General features: G+C 43.5%; 1 protein-coding gene across 1 annotated transcript; it reads right to left on the reverse strand.

Moving 5' to 3' along the window:
- Positions 1-12,498: 12,498 nt before the first annotated feature.
- Positions 12,499-16,611, reverse strand: LOC149211130 (uncharacterized). Its single transcript, XM_089399193.1, has 2 exons — positions 15,305-16,611; positions 12,499-14,782 (listed from the first exon to the last, which is right to left on the reverse strand). The coding sequence occupies exons 1-2, from the start codon at positions 16,609-16,611 to the stop codon at positions 12,499-12,501; spliced, it is 3,591 nt and encodes a 1,196-aa protein (XP_089255319.1).
- Between the last annotated feature and the right edge of the window lie 1,592 nt (positions 16,612-18,203).

Here is an 18,203-nt window from a genome sequence, read left to right on the forward strand (position 1 = left end):
TATTTATGGTGATAGTTTCTTCAATATTGGACAGATTTGGCTCGAAATCCATCGTATTTACAGTGTTTGATATAAAATAAAAAAACTGAAGGATGATCAAGGTCACTGGAATAATCTTCGTCGTTATCTTCAAGATGGGAATGATGGTGGTAATCTTCCCATGGTGCCTCTCCTATCATCATTGACTGAATGATTCCTTCGTCTATAGAATGTATACATGACCAAGGATCTGAAGAGGTGCCATATTCTAGAGACCTGTCTATCCAAACACTCGATGAGTGTTGATTTGGGTTTGCCGCCCAGGCCAAGAAAATTGATTGCTACAAAATTTCTATGGGGCTTGGAGGCAATACCTGGTGATGATCCATGCTAACGAAATGTTCGGAAATCTTCTTAATCTTTGCTGATGTAGAAGATACCATATTACAGGTTTCCACCATGGCCACTTCCGCCAGATTACTCGGAGGCGGGAGGGAAAAAGTACCCATTAAGGCAGGGTCTTTTCAGAGGCCTAATCCAACATTTTGAAGCGATTGAGAGCTTCCATGGATCATTGGAATGCTTCTCGTAACTTGTGAACTATTGGGGAGAAAGGTTAGTTGGTCAACGATTGTAATTCCCCCTTGGAAGGGAAATGAAATCTTTCTAAAATATGTTGACACAACAGCAGCCATAGCATAAATCCAGGGCCTTCCCAGTAGGATATTGTAATCGAGGTTTCCATCAATAACTTCGACTTCAATTTCTATTGTCTTGCCCCCCAGTTCAATTTGCAAGTTACTTAATATCCCATACGACGTGTATGTCCTTCCATCAAACGCTTTTAATGTCGTTGATGATCGTGACAAGGGTGGTGAGCCTAAAGTTTTCCAGCAACTCATTGACATTATACAGGTGGATGCGCCCTCGTCAATGATCGTTCGATGAACAGTTTTGTTGAGGGCTTTTACCTGTATAAGGAAAGTGAGTTGGGTCGATAACTGAGGTTCATATCCTTTGTGGTTAAAGGCCACAAGATTGGAATTCGTTGGGTCAATCCCACCTATTGCTGATAATAAAGCTTGCTTTTGGGAGGGGCAATTTTGCAGTACTTCAAGTGTCGACATAGTGGATGGCGATTGGGCCAGATCCTCCACTATATTATAATTCTGTGCTGCTCAAGCACAAGGATTAAATGTCGATTTATGTACTACTCCCTTTGGAAACTTTATTGTTAGTTCAGGAATGATGGGTGGCACAACTTCTAATGAAGTTGTTTTCGAACTACTAGGTTGATCGATAGCCTTGTTGTTGTTCGACATCTATGGATTCCCATAATCTTTATTCTTTGTCGATATCAAAGCATCATTTTGCTGTTTCGATACAGATAACATAAGCACTTGGGATGGGGAAGCATTATCAATAACAACCAAATTAGTTTCTGGGTTTGGAAACGGATCAGTCAACACTGCTGAGGTGCTCGAAGATTTTAAAATTTCTTGAGCTCAGCTTGATGCGGACAATCTTTCATCCAATGTTCTTCATTACATATGAAACATGGTTGACCTGGTTTCTTTCGCCCAATAGTGTTTTCAAAAGATTTTTCAGGAGGTGTATCTTCCTGTTTCTTCTTCTTGTTTTTCCCTTTCTTCTTGCCCCCTGGTTGCTTCGGTTCTTTGCCTTTGTCGGATGACACGGCATTAACCTCCGAAGCAAGAAGTTTGTCATTTGCTTTTTTGCTAGAAACTGCAAGGGCTTTACCAGATGGAGCCTTTTTAGTTTGCGTACTTGAGGTACCAATCACGCCATCGCCATCATGAGAGTCCCTGTTCGATTTAGGAGGGGGAGGAACGGAAAATTCTGGTCTGGGAGCGTTAGGAATTTTGTCGTAGAGCGTGCCAGACTGAGTATAGATCAAGTCCAAATATTGTGCACGAGCAATGACTTGCTCTTCAGTGATAACTCCTCCTTTCGCCACATATTCCATAATAGAAGGTAATAACGACTTAATAAACCACTCAGCTAGAAGCTGATCAGGAACATACATCTTTACCATTCAACAACGACATCGCCACTCATGAATATGATCAGATATATGAGTGGTTGTTGTCTGTTTAAAGTTAGTAAGGAGTTATGTTCCCGTTTTGTACCTTATGGGTAACTGAAAGTGGGTTAAAAAGGTAGTGGCAAGGGCGCTGAAGTTATCAAATGAAGCTCTAGGCAATTCGATGTACCATTTTGCAGCCGGACCAGTTAGCCTTCGCCGAAAAAGGCGAAGCCTAATCGAATCATCATTGAGGGTGTTGGATGAACACCACAAATGAAAAGTCATTACATGATTCGACAGATCTTCACCCAGATTTCCATTGAATTTAGGAATATATGAAGGAAGTTTATGAGGAATCACTGGCCACCAAGGGGCGTAAGCAATTGGATCATTCATTAATCGGTTCAAATCTGGTAATTCCAGAGTTGCTACGAAGGGCAACTGTTGATTCAGGTTTGGCAAAGCATACCCAGGATAAGATGGGATCGCCTGAGCAGTGGGTCTTTGCATACCAACATAATGTATCTGATGCTGGTAACTTTGATAAGGTTGATGGGCATAACCATTATAGTATGGTTGTTGATAACCGCTTTGAAAATGCGGTTGTCCATTACCTAAAGCGCCTTGTTGCTCAGGTCCTCGGTAAACTTGCTGGAATTGGGGTTGTAGATATTGCACCAGCCATGGTTGTTGAACCATTTGCTGTTTCCCAATACTGGATGATTGACCAAGATGTGGAGTCATAACACCTATTTGAGCCTGAGTCGTTCTGGTTAAGGAAACACTAATCTGAGATTGTGGCAGAGTCGTAGAGACAAGAGGCTATTGTACTGCAACTTGAGAAATTTGAGGTTGACATACAATAGGTTGTGCTTGTACTTGCGACACAGTCACAATAGCAGGCGTAGTGGTGATATTCGACACAGGGTGTGTTGGTTGCATTGAATATACAACCCTTGGTTGTTGAGGCAGTATTGGTATCCAACCGCCCGATGTAATTCCAGTTTGACCTAAATTTTGTTGTGAGCTCTCATACGGTTGTTCTCCAAGAGGGAACAATGAAAAAGCATACTGCCCCCCGTATGGTGGCAATCCAGTGCTCAAAGGATAGATGGGTCTTTGAAGACTGGGCTGCCCAAATTGAAACTGATATGCAGGATCAATTTGCTGAGCTTCAACATAAGAAATTCCAGACAAGATTCTGGATGAACAAATAGGAACAGACCATGCTGTCGAAACAGTCCCTGGGTGGACTCCATCTAGCGGTTGAGAACTAGTTGGGACAGATGGTATACCAGCAAACATTGTCGGAGTAGCAGCAGGAGGCTCTGCTGCTGCTGTATCAGATGACACAGTCCTAGATGTTGATGGTTGTTTAGACATATTTAGTCTATCCAAAAGATTTCCTAGCAATTCAACTGGAACTTGCGATGAAGGTTGATTGAAAGAACTAACTTCAGGAATAGAAGGATATAAGTGGATCCCAATTCCAAAACACAATGGAGTACTGGATGGAAGATCCTCTACAACTTCTTCTATAGCAATCAGTCCAGGTGGAAGAGGTAGACCGTCAGGTCCGTAAAATATTTCTGGGGCCGAAGAAGGTATAATTTCTGCAGCGATAGATATTGGAGGGGTGACACCTTCTAAATTCTGGAACTCAACTCCCAGATGTTCAGGTGAGTGAACTTCAGTTTCTGGATCGGCTCTAGATGGAGCTATTTCAGGTATTGAGGCATCTACCATTACACTAGGATCAGTTCTAATGTCCTCTTGTAACCGCGGAACTTCTTCAGTAAAGGTAGATGTACCAGAAATGATTGGAGTAACTGTAGTCTCTGATGATGTTGAAACACAAGTTTCAAATAAACCAGGAGAGGTGGACTCAGTTAAACGAGACCGTTTCGCCTAGAATGCTTTCATTTCCGGAGTTAAAGACGGTTGACTCGCTAGCCTCCACGAACGAAAGGGTTTTGATTGACTTTCTTCCACAATTGCAGATTACTTGATGAACTCAAAATTAAACAGGGGAAAATGTTATTCCGAATTAAATGAATTTTATGATGCTTTGACACAACTTGCTTTTTCAATTTTTAAGAGTCGAGAAAAAGCTAAAGGTGAATCTAGTCGCCTTCGATTTTTAATGAGCCTGAAGTGACAAGTGATCAGATGGACCTTTTCTTTTAAGGAGTCGAAAAGGAACGAAAGTGACTACTCTGGAAATCTAAACAGAGGGATTACCAAACCAATCGCAAAACTGCAATATATACCTTGGTGGTAAATTATAGAGAAATTACCAAGGACTTTACGTACGATAGTCAATATTCTCGAATGCTGTGTTCAGTGCATTGCGATCGATAGGGCGGTAGACACGACTTCCTAAGGATAAAGGATATCAGCCTATTGTGGTCTCCCAATATATACTCGACTGTACGAGGAGAACAAGTCCATACTGGCACTTGTCATATCAAAGAGGAGGAATCACCCAACCTTCGATGAAAACGATAGTACCAGGCTTTACGATGTCGAAATACGTCTCTAGCCTAGACTTCTAGATGTTGTGTGTTAGGTTCCAAAGCGTTTTTATGTTCATTGAGGTTTATTTTAGAGTTGATCTTTTTAAGAAGTTTGCCTTTCAAGGTTCACCGCATGATGTAGATGTAAAATTCCTAAATATGCAATCTAAAATGATAAACAATCGATTGTTTTCTTTTAGCAATGAAAATCCTAGCTACTAAGGAAATAAGAGTATGATTCTTTCAACAGAGAGCAGAGAGCACACACTAAATGCACTTTTCCTAAATCATTTTCCGCATGCAGTCTAAATGCAAATGCACATGCATGTATTTGTTTTTCTGTTTCCTTAATGTGAGAATGCCAAAAAGAAAAGTAAGTACAGATCTAAACTTTTTTCTTCAAAACGACACTTCAACAATTTCTTTTCAAAACGAAAGGAAAACTAAAATGACACTTTCAATTTCGAATGGAAAACTGCTTTCGACACTTCAAATATTGATAATTCAAATCAAATACAATGACAAAAGTACAATCAACTATCTAAAATAGGAAGACTTTACGACACCCTTTTTCTTCACTCAAAACGACAGTCACGACACTTTTGAATCAAAAGACGACAGTTCGATTAAGCTACTCTTGACAAAGGAGGACTGTAAATGATGAAAAATACATAAAAAAACATTCACAATTCCTGATCAATGGAGGCTGAATAATGTAAAGGAAGAAGGCTCTTCAACAATGATATACTGATCATATGCAGCAAAAATACTGAATAGAGCTGAAAACAATGAAGAAAAAACCAAATTCCAGAGAGGGAAACAATCTCATTCAATCATCGCACCTGTCCTTAAGGGAAACAGGGATGCATCTCACCTGCAACACATGGGAGGTGCGATGCATCCAAACTGCTAGTTAGAGATAGTGCAATGGACCAGGGAATGAAACTGAGCTTGGTTTTCACTTACAATTTGCAGCTAAGTTTAGTGATTTAGGCTGAGCTTATGATGGACAGTAACAACAAAGTATAGGGGTATGATCTTATGAGGTTAATGAGCTACCACCAGGGCACTTAGGATGTTTGCAAGTCAGATGTTCAGTTCATAAACCAACCCGGAGATTGACTGAAGCAATGTTGATCTACTTTGCACTTGCATAGCAAGTGCAGTTTGAAGGTTAGTTGGCTTAACTTCAGGCTTCGTCTGTAGTTTATAAAGCAAACAACAATAACAAACAAACAAACTATTCGCTCCCCAGTGGAGTCACCATTTTGTTTACAGGAAAACTAGTGTCTATTTGATCTGCTAGTCTCACTAAGACGGGTAGCTATCTTAGAAACAAACAATTCAAAGTAACTTGTGTTTTCCTTTATGGATGATAGATAAGAGAGAAGCAAAGAGCACCAACCTCAATCTTTCGCTTGGCTCCTTGCTTGTTTCCTCTCTCCTTTGATAGAGCTTGCCACTCCTTTCTCACTTGTCCTGCTTTAAAGAACACCTGTAGAGACAAAGCAACAAAAAACCATCAAAGCATAGAGATCTATAATACCATAAACAATGCAGAATCAAAAGTACATTAACCATACAATTGCATTCACCATTACAAGATTTACAAGTACACAAGTATATGGAGGAAAACTCAGATAACTTTATTGATTGTAGAAGTAGAAGAGAGGATTACAACCTAGTTGTCTGATCCAGCATCATCCTCCTAGCATGAAAGCCCTCTTCACCTCATGAAAAGCAATATCACCCAACAATGCAATGTCTCAAAGAGAACTCAACAACACTTCCTTACAAATTAAAAAATTCTAGCCTTTGGATCTCTAGGATGAGGGATCCATTTATAGATATTTGTAGAGGCGTGAGTCAGTTTATGGGTTTTTTATTAGTGTCATTCCACTGTAGTTCTTGGTTCCACTTGGAGATTTCATGATCTCTTACTCATCCCTGGGCGAATTCAGAGAGGAAAGTGTCACATGAGAAGTTTCTAGAAGATTATCTGGGTTTCCACTTAGCAAACTGTCTCTGCCATATGTCTACTCTCGCCCATCGCACCCTACAGAAGGCTCTTTTAGTATGCATTGCACCTAGCTAGTGTAACAGCCAGTATGCATCGCACCCTTAGCACTGAGCAGTCTGTATGGTCTAGTTTTGACTAGTTTTGAGTGGTTTTTCAGGGAGAACTTCTGGGAAATGATGTAAACAGTTGACCTTGATCATTTAGGGTGTGGAACAACACTTTTAGGGGTTTAAGAGCCCTTGGTTTATCGACATATGTGATTGGGGTTGCAGTGCCCAAATATGTCTATAACAAAGTGTCGCGCTTGTTGCTTACACTGCCAGTCCCCCTCAGGAATTGCATAGTTTTGTTGCCTAGCTCCAGCAACTTATTGCCAGTTCCCTCAAGGAATTGTGCAGTTTTTGCTGCCAAGCTCCCGGAAATGGACTGCCAGTTCCCCTCAGGAATAATGCAGTTTTTGCTGCCAAGCTCCCCCTGCTTGCTTGTTCCGGAATTGTGCAGATCTTTCCTTCCCAGCGTTTCCGCAACCCGGACCGTTCCTCTCAAAAATTGTGCAGTTTTGTCCTCCAGCTGAGCCAGATCCCGTGGATAGTCACTGTCGATCTGGATTTCCCATCTTCATCACCCAGTGACTCTTGCGCAGTTTTCATCAGCAGTGCCCAAAGCCTCCATCCCAGCTCACAACCTTGTCTCCTCTCCCGGTCACTTGCATTCGAAACGATCATGTATCATGGTAGACTAGGATTTTTTTAGATTTGATGTCATCTCATCATGAGTGACTGTAGATACATGCACACAAACAAACATGACACGACGATGGATGGGATGAACGAAGTGAGCACATGCAGAAGGATAGGTTCGCCAATGAAAGAACAAACAATGCATACAAAGAGATGTGCTCGTGAACAAACAATCATGCAAATATGTGTTCGCGGATGGACAGATGAGAAAACATGCAAAATATGTTCACGGATGGACGGACGGACAAACATGCACTTTTTGCGAATAGACGAACCTGTCAAGTCTTCCAACATACAAGCAAGGAGCAACGTGTGAATGAAACATCAAGCGAACCCAACGACCATCGAAGACTCCGCGCATGTTGCCATGCAAAGGTGAAGCTGTGACATGCCATGAGGACATCCATCACCCAGCAGCACTGCAACTTGACATGCACACCAGTAGCATCATGAATGTACCAGCACTGTCATGTCGAGTCATGTCGTCCACATCTCTACTGTGGCAATACGGTCAATCAATGTAATGTAACATGGAAGTCCAAGAGACCCACTTGTTGTATTAGAGTCATGTAAAGTTGAAAAGTCACGAAGGACAAATAATCATGAGGGTAGTTGAATAGCCACAAGGATCAGTTTCACCCTTGGCTATAAATACCCCCTCATTTGTACATGCAAAGGACTTTTCACCTTAGCTCCTCCCGCATAGCCTTGAGAGTCTGTAATATTTTCTTTGAGGAGTAAGTAGTGGCTCCAACACCCCGCACGCGGGGTTAGTGATGTATGGTGTAATGATGTGTCTTGGAACTTTAGCTTAATTCAAAATCCTGCTAACAGGCCAACACGTTTTCACACATGTATTGTAATTGTTGTAAGACTAATCTTGAACACTTGTAATGCATGTTGCTTTAACCTGTGTTTAAGACTTGAACTAATTCACTTGTTGTAATACATATATGTTAATGAAAATTTGTTTTATATGTTGTTAACGTTGTCTTGCCCATGTAGACTACTCTCCAAAAGATCAGACAACCATTCACATAAAAATTTCTATAGCAACCGTTGTAATCGCGGGGACTAATCCACTGAGTGTTTTATGTGTTATCTTCTGTTGTGTGTTGTGACTGCCGCACCCGTGTGGATTGTTCCGACAAAATTTGTGCACGTCCTGTTGTGTTATGTGTTCCTAACAGAGTTGGGAATTCTCCTAACTTACCTGGGACTCACTCCCACCCTCTCCCTCTACAGTGAAAGAACCATAGACACAAGAGACACTTACAATCATCAGGCACACGAACCTCACTTCTCGTAAGACAATGCCGACCACTCTCTTATGTTGAAAAGCAAGAGTTGAGGAAAATATTTAAGATAGTGGCAACCAGGCCATCGTACCGGATGGGACTCCCACACCAAACGGTGTGAGGTCTAGTTGGGATTTCATACCGGGGTGGTCCCCTGCATGTTAGTGGGTTTAGCACCATCAACATTTTGGCACTAGAAGGAGGGCCAGATGACAAGTTGAGCCCATACATCTGGGTTGAATCTCTTACCCAATGAATAATACACAATTCATGCTCCCAAGATGTTTCTCTCATTTCTCCCTTAATCAGTTATCAATCCCCAATGAGCTTCTCAATCACTTGTCCTTGTTAAAGTTTGACTGTGAGGACAGAACGTCTGTAACCGAGCACATTTCTGATTTTCTTCATTTCTGTGAATCTCATGAAATTGATAGTGATGAGCTTGTTTGCATACTCTTCTTCCTCACCCTTGAAGGTCGTGCTAATCAGTGGTGTCATACCCTGCCCCCTGCTTCTGTCCATTCCCTTCTCACTTTCCTCAAGGAGGTCCATCAAGCCTTTGATGAGTGTGACCACCAAGATGTTTATGAAAGAATCTCTCATTTAAGAATGAAGCCTGGAGAATCAGTTGAGGACTTTGCTACCCGCTTCCTTCACCTATGTCACGAAATTCCTGAACAATTTGTGGACCTTAACTTCATGAGGCAAGATCTGAAACGCTTGGTTCATGTCTCCCGAAACAGTGAACCTCCTGATTTTCCTTCTTCCTCGACTCTTGCAGATCACGAGCCACCTCATGTCTTGAAGAGGGTGCCCCCTCGCAGCAACTGCAAATCTAAGAAATTTGTGCAGCGGGTACCCCCTCGCAGCGATTACAAAGATGAGAAATATGCACAACATATTCCCAACCAATCTGCTCGGCTATCTCCCGCCCCAATGGAGGCAATTCCAGAATGGTTCAGAAAGCCTATGGCAAAAACTCATCCGTCCATTCTGCAAGAGGACATCACAGTTCATAACCCAAGTCTTGAGTCTAATCTGCATCTCTGCCATCCTCCATCATCTACAAGCCATGACTCCTTGCACCATGACTCGCTTGAGTGATCTGCTTCACAAGCTAGTTGCATGCACTCTCTTGATTCTCGGGCTACTGGCTCAAGTTGCAGTCATGTGCAAGGAAGTCTCATCATACAAACGGAGGAGCAGGATGGTGAAGACATAATCAATTCATCTCAAAACATTGAGCCTCCACTCTTTATCGATTCTCGATCCGCGAATCTTGGTGAAACATCATGCACAATCAATTCTTTCGAATAACCTCCAGTCTTGGGCTATCATCACTCCCACGCTTCCGTATGTTGTGATGAATGCCCAAGCACATCATATGATCTACTGTCATCTCGTGTATACTCTAACTCAGATATGGAATGCGCACCAGTCAAAGCAGACATCCATATCGAAGCTTCCTTTACACCTCACTTGCCTGTGTCTCCTATCATTCACAATGCATCAACATGTGTCGGAGATATTCCACGTTCTCTTACTTCTTCATCCCATGAGTTATCTCCTTGATCAACACAAGGCAATGAGGTTTTCCACGATGAAAATAGTCTCAACACACAGGACTCTTCCCACTCGTCATCATCTTGTGCGTTGCATGAAGACAGATCGTCAACTCAGCTTGCTGAAAATTTTGATGAAGCCTGTGACAGAGATGGTTGTCATCCTGACCTCGTGACTCTGGTAAGCCCGCCCAACCAAATGAGATCTCGTTTCTCACGCACAATCTGTATATCTGCATTGGTTGCACTCGACGTGGATCCCCGTGTAAAGAATATTTACTATTCTCGGTGTGATATTCAAAATTTCAGATTTTCGCTAATGATTGAATCCACGAGTCCATTACAACATGTCCATCTTCATGCACCTCTCTTACATCTAATTCGGGTTGGGAGTGTCCATCCCTCATTCAATCATGGGACAATGAAGTTGATCATCTCAAAGAATATCTTTATCTGGAATCATACTTATCATATGTTCTCTCTCGTAATCAGCTCCTTGGTCTTTTTGCAAATTTCGCACGTCAAATCTGCCCACTCATCACATCAGCAATATCCCTGTGTGATGACGAGCACACAACCTATTGTGCGAATCAAGTTACTCTCATTTCACCACACCCCAACTGGTTTCACACATTCACAGTGCTGGCATCCTTTCCACATTTCTGTGATTACCATGATGCCTACACACTTTTTCACCAGTTGCAGGCGGGTGTTCTATCATGTTTAGCGGAAAGCGAATTTGGTTCCCGCATTCAGAGTGTTCACACGATTGTTCAAAAAATTTCTTTGTTCGTGTCAAACTGGGAATCTATCATCTTAATCGACTGGTATGGTTTTTCTTCTACCTTGGGTGGTTGTCATGCAGTTTATCCTTTTCCCAACATTACATCCAATGACAGTCGCTTCACACACTATGATTTTCACTGTGTAATTTTTAGATCTCTGTCAAGCAAGTGAGGCACCTCGGCCTACACTGATGGCTATGGCAGGCCCTCACTTTCTTGACATGACTGACGAGAATGACCAGATCTATCTATCCGTATCAGATTCCCATCGTGATCCCCTCTCTCGAATCAGGAATCCATCTTCTCAAAGATCATGAATCTTTCAAAATGTCCGTCATGAATTTTATGATCCATTCGCTGAATGGTTGGAACAATCTTACTTGGCGAGTCGTGTTGAAGGTAACAAACTTCAGTCCTTCCTCATACTCGCTAAGAAACTTGGTGCAGAACAACACACACTTGCAAGATGCCTCCGAGGTTTGTTGAAAAATGGTAATCACGGAAGAGGTAAGCGTGTGTGTTGGGTGGTTGTGACACATTCTTCTGCCCATAGGCAAGACCTTCTCTCTCGTGTGCAAATTTTTCATGTTTTTTCATTTTCTGTTGCACACTATTTTTTATCTGTTTTAATCGCTCGTATCTTTGTGACTATAGGTCGGGTACACCTATGGTGGCTTCACTGGAAATTTCATTTCATGTATCCCTCAAGTTAGTTTCATATGTTTCCTTGTCTATTTCAACATTTACTATTTTTAGCAGTTTTTCGGGTCGTGAACTTCCAGAGCAATTTTGACCCCCTAAACAGTGTTTTTTCAAGGTCCGTTGTAGGCGAAACCTGTAGTACTCGGAGAGACCTTTCCAACAAGGTATCGTACACACCAAAAGGAGATAATATGACCAAGTTACGACCCCTGGAAGTTGACTGCCCAAGTAACCCCAACAGGGCCCACAAACTCTTGGTGTTAGATCTCCTAGGGTTATGGTTTTGGTTGTTTAGGGTTTTCTCATGTTTTTCAATAATAAATAGGTCCTTGAACCTCATTGTAACACATTTCAGAGGTATGTAGCTGCCACATCTCTTCTCAGAGATAAGCTACCATCGCCCGAGCTATCTTATTTCCATTTTGTTTGTAAGAATAGTTCAATATTTTTCTATTAATGAAATGAAGTGTTTTTCTACTGCACCTTTGTATTTATGATTATACCTGTCATTTGTTGCGTTCATGTTTAAGTTCGGATCACCAAATTCCTAAGTTGTTCTCCCTAACCTATCGATTTAGTGCTTAATCTAAATTTTTTTTTTTTTCCACTGGAAAAATCAGTAACTTTCATTAATGTTTGAAAATTACATATAGCAGATGCCGAGGCATTACTTGCATGTTCATACAAAAATCAACTTTTCATAGTGTTGTTCTGTAGGTATCGACCAAACTGTTCTGTTTACATTCATCTGTCTGTGCATAATATCCAAAAGAGGATTCTGTTTATATACATATTATCCATGTTCTCTGTATTTCTATTATCAAATATAAACAAAATCGCCATTGCCTATCAGCTGATGGGACTGTTGTCCCTTTGTTCTCTTTGTTCTATGAATGGCCTGTGATAAAACTGATACTCCTCTGCACCATTCTGCTCCACTATTATCCACTCGCCTCGGGGAAGAGTCGTGGCCTCTTTGGATAATTTGTCAGCCTCGCTGTTATGCTCTCTGTAAATATGCAAACATGAGCAATGGTTAAATGCTGCTTTGAGGATGAGTGTATCATGTAACAAGTTATTGAGTGTGTGTGTATGACATTGTGTGATATTGTTGATCCAGTTAATAACCACCAAAGAGTCCCCAAATATATTGATGCTGGTATGCTGATGTGATAATGCAAAATGTAGAAGACCGTGGACAGCAGAGAGTTCCGCGAAATTATTTGATCCATTGCCAAAGCCCATTTTGGCAAGGTATCGATGGTGGTCATTTAGGTGCAGTACAAAACCCCCACCACACCCATCCAGATTTGCTGCTCCGTCGAAAAAAGCCCACGGGATGGTTCTATCAAAGGTGGGCATTGGTTGAATGGTTCTCAGTCGCGGGGGAGGAGGGTCTGGGAGCTCATGATATGCTGCAATAATGGAGGCTTCTACCCTGCTCCATGATATTAATCGATCCTCAAATATAGCCCGATTCCGGGCAAGCCAAATATACCAAGTAGCCACGGGTGGCAGGTTTTGTAATTTGGTTCCCGAATGGCAGAGCGACCAAGAATCCCACGCGCTCCTTATATCATTCCCTTTCCAATTTGCAGCAATACCCAGTAGGTTACATATGTTGATCCACAGGTTGATTATGACAGGGCATAGAAGGAAAATATGTTCCTGTGTCTCTGATGCATTTTTGCAGAAAATACACCATGATGGGCCACATATTGCTCTGCGGACGAGATGTTCTCCCGTGGGTACATTGCCATTGAGTGCACACCAGAAGAAGAGTTTGGACCGGGGAGAAGCCTTGAGCTTCCAAATAGATTGCCACCATGACTGTATCGATTCAGGCAATCTGTGAGATATGAGCACAATGTATCCCAATTTTGGTGCATATATACCGTGGTCAGCATTGCACCAAATAAGTTCATCCGGACCTTGTTTTATTCGAATATGGGATTCAGATAAAGCCTCAGTATAACGATCCCATTCCTGATGCCATTGGATAGGGAGGTTCAATTGCTGTGCGGACTTCCAGGCTTGTGAAAAAATATCAGTGCGCTGTTGATCTGCAATTTGAGCAAAATGTCGAATATCCTGGGTCTGTAAATGCAATAAAAGGTCTGGATTAAGAATATGCCTACCCCCACAGTTAATCCAGGGGTCCAAACCGACTCTGCCCGTCCGCCCATCATTTATGCGCCAAGCAAGGTTGTTCCGAATGAGAGGGAGAGATAGAATTAAGGCCTTCCAGACCGAGGAGCATCCCAATGTTGACCAGGTAGGAAAACGGGCCCAGTCCAAAATATTGTGAGGCCAAATGTATTTATAATAAACTACCTGTGTCCAGAGATTTTGTCTAGTAAGCAGCGTCCACCCCATCTTGGCAGCCAGTGCTTTTGCAAATTCAGGCAGTTCCTTGAGCCCCCATCCTCCCCACTTTTTAGGCAGAGAGATCTTCTTCCATCCGATCCAAGCAAATAATCTTTTGTCCTGACTCCCATTCCAGAGATATCGATTACAAATTTGCTGAAGTCTCCCCAGGATGTTCCTTGGGATCCAGGCTAAGGCCATCCAGAATACCGGGGTGGCTTCTAATACAGACTTTATAAGCACCAGTCTACCAGCCCTGGAGAGATATCTGAAGCTCCATCCTGAGAGTCTTTTTTCCAATTTGGCAACCAACCAGACCCAGTCAGCTATCCTTTGGCAAGTAGGTTTCAAATTAAACCCCAAATATTTGAGACCTCTATCCAGGGGGTGGACCGCGAATGGGAAGCATTGTAAGCCAATCTGTGTCTCTTGTACTGATGTGCGAGCACAGGTGATGGTTGATTTCATCTGGTTTGGCATCATACCAGTGGCAGATGAGAAAAGAAGGAGGATCCTTGAGAAAGTTCGAGAGTCTCGAACACTGCCATTAAGAAGAATAAGGACATCATCCACAAAGAGTAGATGAGTGAGATAACAAAGGTCAGAAATGCGGAGTCCCCCAATATCACCAGACCTCTTTGCTGCTTCCATGAGGCGACTGAGACCTTCCATGACCAACAGGAAAAGGAGAGGAGATAGAGGACACCCCTGCCTCAGACCCCGCTCCGAGTGAAAAAAATCTGTGGCCGAGCCATTGATAAGAATGCTGAAAGATGGTGAAGTAATGCAGGCCATGATCCAAGTAATGAAAGCATGAGGGAAACCCAGATGAATGAGGATCATTTTGAGGTAGAGCCAGCTGACACGGTCAAATGCTTTAGACAGATCAATTTTAAGGAGGATGGCTTTTAAGTTCTTCGACCATATGGAATGGAGGGCTTCTTGAGCGAGTCCAATGGCCTCATGGATCTGTCTGGAATCGAGAAATGCAAATTGCTGAGGGGCAATGGACCGGGAGAGGATAGGTCTAAGACGATTTGCAATGGTCTTAGATATGATTTTATAGAGGCAGTTACATAAAGATATGGGTCTGTAGTCATCAAAGGATGCCGGGGAGTCAGATTTGGGGATGAGTGCTATAAATGTGGAGTTGATGGCATGATATATTGATCCAGAGGTCCGGCTTTCTTCAACCACCTGAAGTAGGTCCTGTCCCAAAACATCGAAGAAGGTAATGTAGAATTCAATGGTCCATCCATCCGGGCCTGGGCTTTTGTCTTTTTTGAACCATTTCAGAACTCCTTCCAGTTCTTCCGCAGTGACCGGATCAGTTAAGGATTCCACATCATCTTCCTCCACGAATCTCGGGAAGTGGTTGGCCACATTAATAATATCAAGTAAATTTTCTTCTCGTGGGCTCCTGTAGAGGTTCCTGAAATGGGTGATGCCCAGGTGAGCGAGCTTGTTGAAGTTGTCTGCGATATCTCCATCCGGTGTAGGGAGCTTCCAAATAGTATTAGATACCTTCCTGCATTTTGCAAAGTTATGGAAAAACTTTGTGTTGTCATCCCCAGCTTGTATCCATAAAGCTCGGCTCCTTAATCTAATGGATTCCTCTCTCTCTTTGAGAATCTTGGCTTTTTGATTCTCCAGGTCAATAAGCTTACATTTCTCAGCAGCTGACATGAACCCCTGCCCTCTGTCATCGGTGAGTGAACATAAATCCGCTTCTATTTGGGTGAGCTGTGCAGATTCCCGATCCCTTTTCTCCCTTGCCCACTTTATAGTCAGATGTTTGATCTCTGAGAGGTTCCTGCAGAAACCTTTGGCAAGAGGAACCGAGTTATTGATAGGATGAGAGACCCAGTAGTCCTTTATCAGCTGGATATAGTCCTGATCCTTCAGCCAAGAGGAGTTGAATTTAAAGGGTGCCTTGGGCTTCTTGAAAGGACCCTGAATCTCCAGGTATATAGGATTGTGATCCGATATCCCCCCCGAGCCCACCCATTGTCGGTAGAGATGTAGGCGCTGAAGGAGAGGGCCCTTTAACAGAAATCTGTCAAGTCTGCGAGCTAGTGCAGCATCCCCCACCCGTCGGTTCCGCCAGGTAGGAAGGAGACGCTGCAGAGGAATATCCGAGAAATCTGATTGCTCCAGCAGGTTGGTCATGAAGTCAGTGATAGAGTCAATTTGTGCCTCTGTGCCCCAAGACTCCCTGAATCCCAAGGAGAAATTGAGGTCTCCTCCAATAATAACATGGTCTTCATTCAGCAGGGGGAGCTGAAGAGTATTCCTCCAGAATGTTTCTCTCTGGGAGCAAGGAGCATATATATTGACCAGTCTGAGGTCCATGCCGAGGTCAGCCGAGAAGAAGTCCAAACCAATGAACCCTGCTCCTCCCCAGGAAGAAATAGGTTTAATGGAGCGAGGGTTTAGTCCAATGGCTAGTCCCCCAGATCGTCCCACAGCATCATTTGCATAAAAACTCCATCCTGGAACCATGGCTTGCATGACACGAACAATTTGTTCTGCAGAGCAGAGGGTTTCTTGTAGCATGATAATGTCGATAGGCTCAGTATCGATGAGCCTCTTCATGGCTAGTTTTTTGGAGGAACTAGCCAGTCCTCTGCAGTTAAATGATAGACACTTCATGGGGGAACACCTCTCGGGGTGTGTCCTGCTCTAAGAACCCCGTCAATGGTCGCTTGCCGGCCAGAGACTACCTCTGCCCCAGCTTGTTTGATGGCTTTAGAAAGGTGGGATTTTCTCCCTCTGGTGTTCAAAGATGCCCCCTCAGGAATGACAATGCCCAGACCCGAGTGACCTACAGCCGACTCTTTTGGAGTATTCCGAGACCGGAGGAAATAAGGGTGAGGAGGGGAAGATGGGCATGAAGGGGAGATAGGCACAGGAGATGTAGAAATTATAGATTCAGTGCAGGTAAGCGGAGATGATAAAGTGCATGGAATCATAGAGATGTGTGCAGATGGACCAGATGTATGATTATCATCAATAGACGAATGCAAAGAAGGGATAAATGAAACAGAATTCATACCCGCTTCTGCCGCCGAACGAGCCCTAGTTTTTGGTGGCGAGGATCTCCGGAGCCCCACATCGTCCACAGGGGCAGAGACCGAGGGGGCCGTTCCAGCAGAAGGAGGACGCGAGATGATGGGGGAAGCCATCCTGGTAGATGCCGGAGAGCCTTTCACTGAATCGGTAGCTTTCTTATTGAGAGGACAGTCCTTCGCGAGGTGTCCCACCTTATGGCATCGCCTGCAACGGAAGGGAACTCCTTCATAATCCAGCAACTGAACACGAATACACCTGCCCCATTGAAGCGTAATCTGTTCCTCAAGCCCCTCGCGAGTGTCCAGATGAACCAAGACCCGAGCAAGTGTTCGATTCCCGGATTCCACATAGGTGCGATCATAGTCCAAATATGTCCCCAGGGCATTGCCAACCCTAATGAAAACTTCCTCGTCCCAGAATGGAATTGGTAACCCTGGGAGTCTCACCCAGATTGGACCGGCACCGAGCTGCTCGCGCTCTGGATCGAAGAGGGGATTCCAGCGTTTGAGAAGGACCGGGGCCATTTCGATATGCCAATATCGACCCAAGACTAGATTTGTTTGACAGACTTTGGAGAATTTTAATGAGAACCATCCTCTGGGGAGGACATGTACCTCTGGAAGATCGAATAGTACACCTCCCCAGATCTCCTTGACCCATAGATCAAGCCTCTGCTTCGAGTAAGATCTGCCTCTGACGTGCCCAACCAACACGGTGTTCGCGATGTCCATATAGTCTCCAAGAGGCTTTGCTTCGTCGAATTTAATCGATATATCCCTTGTCTTCGATCTGACACACTTTACCTTCTTTATTCCTGTGCGGGGGGCCGACGGATGATCCACCAGAGGGTTAGTGATACCTTCCCGGGGACTAGGGTTTGCGGGGGGAGAGGAAACCGCAGGTGTCTCAAACCATCCGGATGGTCGAATGCCTGAGACAGATGGATGAGCCACCGGAGTTTGTCTCTGATGAATGTGTTGCACCACGGGAATGGACGCCAAAGGGTCGAATGCGGGCGATGGGGGAGTATGGGAGGCCAGAAATTGCAGAGACCCTGGTGAGAGCGGAGGAACTTCAAACGGCGGAGAAACAGGGGGATAATCTGCTGCAGAGGA

The sequence above is a fragment of the Pinus tabuliformis genome, chromosome 1_2 (genome assembly GCF_031772625.1).
Source record: "Pinus tabuliformis cultivar Carrire ecotype Pingquan chromosome 1_2, CPIR1, whole genome shotgun sequence".
Classification (NCBI taxonomy): domain Eukaryota; kingdom Viridiplantae; phylum Streptophyta; class Pinopsida; order Pinales; family Pinaceae; genus Pinus; species Pinus tabuliformis.

Coding starts and splice junctions, on each gene's coding strand:
- LOC149211130 (XM_089399193.1), bottom strand. CDS start 16,611: ATGAAGAGGCTCATCGATACTGAGCCTATCGACATTATCATGCTACAA. Junction 14,783..15,304: donor CTGGAAGGAGTTCTGAAATG/GTTCAAAAAAGA, acceptor ACCATCTTTCAG/CATTCTTATCAATGGCTCGG.